The sequence below is a fragment of the Microchirus variegatus genome (assembly GCF_963457635.1).
Source record: "Microchirus variegatus genome assembly, chromosome: 5".
Classification (NCBI taxonomy): Eukaryota; Metazoa; Chordata; class Actinopteri; order Pleuronectiformes; family Soleidae; genus Microchirus; species Microchirus variegatus.
Window position 1 is genome coordinate 30,065,971 of NC_139806.1, and position 5,618 is coordinate 30,071,588.

General features: G+C 44.4%; 1 protein-coding gene across 1 annotated transcript; it reads right to left on the reverse strand.

Annotated features, from left to right (window-relative positions):
• Positions 1-375: 375 nt before the first annotated feature.
• On the reverse strand, positions 376-1,350 carry LOC310927406 (odorant receptor 131-2-like; the record flags this gene model as incomplete). Its single annotated transcript, XM_083889700.1, has 1 exon — positions 376-1,350. The coding sequence occupies one exon, from the start codon at positions 1,348-1,350 to the stop codon at positions 376-378; it is 975 nt and encodes a 324-aa protein (XP_083745826.1).
• Between the last annotated feature and the right edge of the window lie 4,268 nt (positions 1,351-5,618).

Below are 5,618 nucleotides of genomic sequence, written 5' to 3' on the forward strand. Positions count from 1 at the left end.
GGCGATTTGACACAAATCCAGTTGAAAATCACATGACTGGCTGCAGGGAGGTGGAGGCCACGAACTTTACAGTCTACAAACTTTACTAAAAGTCTGTCTAACAGTGAGATAAAGACGTTTTTTTTTTTTTAAACATATCATAGACTTAAACTGACAGGTTTTATTTACTGAGGAATGTCTCACTCTCCCACACCAAAGTCCACAGAGATTTTACCGTCACAGAGACACAGGACGAACTCCAAATGTCTCATTTTATCACTCCTGTAAACCTCATATTTCATCATAGTTTAACACAAAATTCAAGCACTTTTCAAACACAACATTGATATTAAAGCACTTTCAAGGATTTCGAGCTGACAATCAGTCCCAGTTTATTCACCGCCACGTACGCAGCGCGACGGACTTCAGACGCGGGCTGTGACGACAGCACAGTCGTCGCAGCAGCGCCAGTCTTATGGCACGGTCTCTGACGCCGTAGATGAGCGAGCTGAGACAGCGCGGGAAGATGAAGATGCACACGTACAGAACGTTCTGGACGCGCACGAACACCAGTCTGGCCGCCGTCCTTGAGACGGCGATGAGGATGGGCAGGTAGACGGTGGACGAGAGGCTGAGGCCCAGCTGGACCAGGTGCAGCAGCAGCGTGTTCCGAGCCCGACGAGACGAGGCGATGTCCTCCGCGGACGCCGAGCGGGCCGCGACCGCCACGCCGATGTAGGAGGAAATGATGGCCACGGCCGCCGACACAAACAGGAAGCAGTTGTAAGCTCTGTCGTACTGATTGGACCTGCGTCCGAGCAGCATCGCCGGGTCCGAGCAGAAGTCCTTCATCTGCAGAGAGTCCAGCTCCTGGAACGGGAAGTCCAGCAGCAGGAGGACGCGCGTCAGGACGTTCAGCGAGCTCGCCGTCCACACCGCCGCGACGGCCGCCGCCGTGTTCCTGGCGGTGACGACGGTGGCGTGTCTCAGCGGGAAGCACACGGCCACGTATCGCTCCAGCGACATGACCACCAGCGTGAGCGGCGACACCTCGTTGGTGAGCTTGGCGACCATGTTGACGACGCCGCACGCGGGATACGTGAGCAACGTCCGGCACACGGCGAGCAGGTACAGCAGCTGGCTGAGCGACATCTGCACGGTGTCGGCGAACAGCAGGTTGAACAGGAGGACGTATCGGGACGTGTCGCGGAACAGCGACTTGCTCCTGAGCGTGAACATCATGGTGCCGTTGATGAAGAGAAAGGCGCAGCACGGCACGGTGGTGAGCGTGGAGAACAGCGCCCGCTCCAGTAAACCCTGGTACTGACTTCCTGTGGTGCTGTTGGTCGCCGACTGGTTGCCGCTGGACATTTTAGAGACGCGTGTCAAACCTGTGGAAGCAGAAGCTGCTCTGCACTCTGTTCCCGCCCTCGCTCTCTTTATGAGCTCCTTCACTCTGACGTGACCAGCGCCACATGACCACGACTGACCAACTGACAACGCTTAAAGTTTCAGTTGTTGTTTTCAGTTTTCATGAAGTGATCGTTAAAAGTTCAGACTCCATCAGGTTCAAGTTCAAATGTCTCATTTTGTCACTTTGACCTTTGAAACTTTTTGTTCACATTGACCTCAGTGACACAAAGTGACCGTGCTGATTTTCTCTGTGGCCTTTGGTGAGAATAAAACTTCAGACTTAAAAATGAAGAATGACATCCGCACTAAAGACACCATTCATTTTCCCTCCTGTCCTTGTCCCAGTAAACAAGTGTTGGGACACAACAGCCTGTCCACGATCCCTGAATCCTCCCAACTGGACCGGACCCAAAGACGACCCCCCTCATAGGCGCCATCTTGTGTCGAACACGTGCGTCAACAGCCATGCTGTTGAGCATTTCTGGCCCAAGATCTAAATCACTCAAATTTCATTGTATTGTAGTGTGTGTTAGCGTGTTAGCCTAGCTTATTTGCATTTTTTATTAGTTTCTGGTTGTTCAGTGCCAAAACATGGTAAATATTGTAGTGTGTGTTAGCTTAGTTTATTAAGATTTTTGATTGGTTTCTGGTTGTGTAGCACCAACACAAGCTAAATATTGTAGTGTGTGTTAGCCTAGCTTATTTGCATTTTTTATTGGTTGCTGGTTGTTCATTGCCAAAACATGCTAAACACTGTAGTGTGTGTTAGCATGTGTTAGCGTGTTAGCCTAGTTTATTTAGATTTTCGATTGGTTTCCGGTTGTTCAGTGCCAAAACATGCTAAATATTGTAGTATGTATTAGCATGTGTTAAACCTGCTAAAAATGGTTAACTCGCTAAGTTATTGACTGGTGACCGCTAAGCGTGTACGACGTGGTTTTGATCTCTGATACACCTCTTTAGCAGTTGGTTGAACATAACCCAAACACAATAACTGCCGTTTAAAGGCATCTTTAGTAAGTCACGGATGATTTTCCCTGTCTTTTCCCCGTGTAACTAGCGAGTTTATCTTAATATATCTGCCCAGACGCACCTCAAGGTTGCCCAGACACAATGTATGGACTGTGCCATGCAGAACCCGGACTGTGGACAGCCTTGACTACTGGCCGGTATCACCGGTATCTGGGCCCTTAGGTGAACCCTGAAGCCTGCAACAAGGATCCCAGCCTTCAGACCAAAGGGGGGGCTGTTGAGGCCTGGTTATCAACCACATCACTTCCTTTTCTTTTCTTCACTTCCTGTTTTACACAAACACACGTTGTATATAGCGCGTGTGATTTTTAGCTGTAGAAAGAACCATTTTTTGGTTCAAACGACTACATTTCCATTGATGTTCATTCACAGATCACTCATTAACTTTGTGTCATTTGGCTTCAGTGAATCAAATTGTTAAATTGATTTAATAAATTGTTGATTTTATACACTTAAAGTAACACTCTGTGTCTTTTGTACATGTATACTGTGACACAGTACTGTTTAACTGGGATATTATCGTCAATCACAATGATTATTTAGACTGATTTTAAAGGCATAGATTGATTGTCTTTTCCCTATGTTCAGCTGTGGTGCCCCGATCTAATAAAATACATTTTTATTTAAATGTTCTAAATATTAAATAAAAATTTATTTTAAAATAAAATAAATCAAATTACCTAACCACTAACTGTTGACACAAGCAGCAGATCAATTGAAGATCGAGTGTGTCTCTGTTGTCGTCGTCTTCTGGTCATTTCCAGGTTTAAACATGAGGGGGCGACCTTGAGTCCTCTGATCTTAAAAAACAAAAGTTGGCTCTTTAAGGTTCAGTAAAAGTTGAACTTCCTCAATCTTCTTCCACACGTTGACTTTTGTTTTCCTGAAATACTCGAAGGATGTGCAGAGGAAGGTCCCTCCCCTGATGACTCATTTAAGACGCATTAAAAATTCAAACCCTCGCTCATTAACGTTGGCGGTAAATATTGACGTGATTAACGCTGCGGCTCCCCCGTGTGACACTTTAAACACAAACAAAGTCAAAGTGAGAAGAGAAGAAAACAAAAATAAACAAGTAGAAATAAAGTAAGTAAAATAGTTTTAGAAGAAGTACCAAAACACAAAAAGTCCACCTTTAAATGTCCATTGTGGGTGACTGTAAATACACATGTTGGCACAAAATGGCCGCCTAACAACTCCAACAACATAGTTATTAGCTTCATACCAGTTTGCTATGTTAGCGTAGCTTAACTTAACTTGCAATGCTAAATCATAAAATTCCATCCAGCTTTCCTGCTAGAAAGATCAGCAATTCGTTGTGTTTTGGTGCTGGACCAGTATAGACCAGCTAGACCAACATAGACCAGCATAGACCAGCTACCACCACCATTGTTATAGTGGTCCATGTTGGTCTTTGCCCCAGCATCATTATTCTGGTCTTTCCTTGTATATGCTGGTCCAGGTTGGCCAGTGCTGGTCTATGCTGGTCCATGTTGGTCAATGCTGGTCTTGGCTGGTTCCGCAGCATCATTATACTGGTCTTTGAACGTCTATCCTGGCCCATTTTGGTAAATGCTGGTCAAGGCTGGTCCCCTAGCATCATTATGCTGGTCTTTCCTGGTATATGCTGGTCCAGGTTGGCCGTGCTGGACTATGCTGGTCCATGTTGGTCTTTGCTGGTCCATGTTGGTCTGTGCTGGTCTATGCTTGTCCATGTTGGTCCGTGCTGGTCTATGCTGGTCCATGTTGGTCCATGTTGGTCTTTGCTGGTCCATGTTGGTCCATGTTGGTCTGTGCTGGTCTATGCTTGTCCATGTTGGTCTTTGCTGGTCCATGTTGGTCCATGTTGGTCCGTGCTGGTCTATGCTGGTCCATGTTGGTCTTGCTGGTCCATGTTGGTCAATGCTGGTCTAGGCTGGTACCCCAGCATAGACTAGCACATACCAACCGGTTTTCCAGCAGGGTTCAGAATGACAGACACACGGTTTTTAACATAATCAAGAGTTAAAGTTTGAAAGGTTTCCGTTAGCATCTTTAGCATCATTAGCCTAATCCTGATCTGATTGTTTCTTGTGTCTTGAAGTTTGTTCGCCATATTTTTGTGGTTACTTTTCTTTTGTTTGTGTTGTGTTAAGTGTCTTTTTGTTGACATCAAATAACGGCGGACGTTGTTGTTGTGTGTGGCCTCACGATGTCTTTGTATTTTATTTTATTTGCGTTCTTTTCTTCTTTAGTCATTGTTTCTGCTGTCTTGTGTAACTTTCCTGCTTCAGTTGGAACATTTTTTTTAATTTTTTGTCCTGAGGGACATTAGTTGTTTTGTTATCAAAGAAAACAAACAACATACACAACTTCTGACCTGTTGGGTAAACATGTGATATATCCCCATGTTGTTTATCTGCAGTTGAAAGTTGTACATTAGGAAAAATCCTTCCCATCAGACCAAATCTCCTGATGTCTAATTTAAAAAGACATTAAATATTCCAATCAGTAAATATTGACGCGGCTAATGGTTCCTGTGGGTGTTAATCACCAGTCTTCACGGAGAGCAGAAGATTTAGCTGTTGTGATGATTGTGGAGACAAAGTTTCAAGAAGAGTCCAGAAAACTTAACCTCTCAACTTAAACCTGGACAATGACCATTTCATTTTAACGAGGTGAGATGACACAAATCTGTGTGGAATAATCATCAATGAGTAAAAGGGTAATAATAAGATTATAAGTCTTTCTACAGTGGATATTAAATCTAGATGTGAAAAGGAATCCAATACAAAACTGACTGATGATGCTGAAAGGTAAACAGTCTATAAACACTAGTTCTGGTGAGTTATTTGGAGAGAATTCGCCTGGAACAATATTCTCAGGTTCTTTATAACACCCAAAATAATAAAGACGGCTGTAGGAGTAGAGAACGTCCTTCAGCTACAATCAGTCTTTCTGGGTAGAAATACGAACAGATATCTGATCAATCCATCCATCTATCCATCTTCTACCACTTTATCCTCCATATGATGGTCACGGGCCCCAGATCCCAGCTGACATAGGGCGACAGGCAGGGTCACACCCTGAACAACTCCTGCACTTTATGTTTATCTAGTTGCACTTTAATATTTCAATGTTTGTTTTGTAAATGTTGAAATTCCTGCTTCTTATTTAACTTTTGATGTTAAATTCTTGGCCAGGTCACGCTTGCG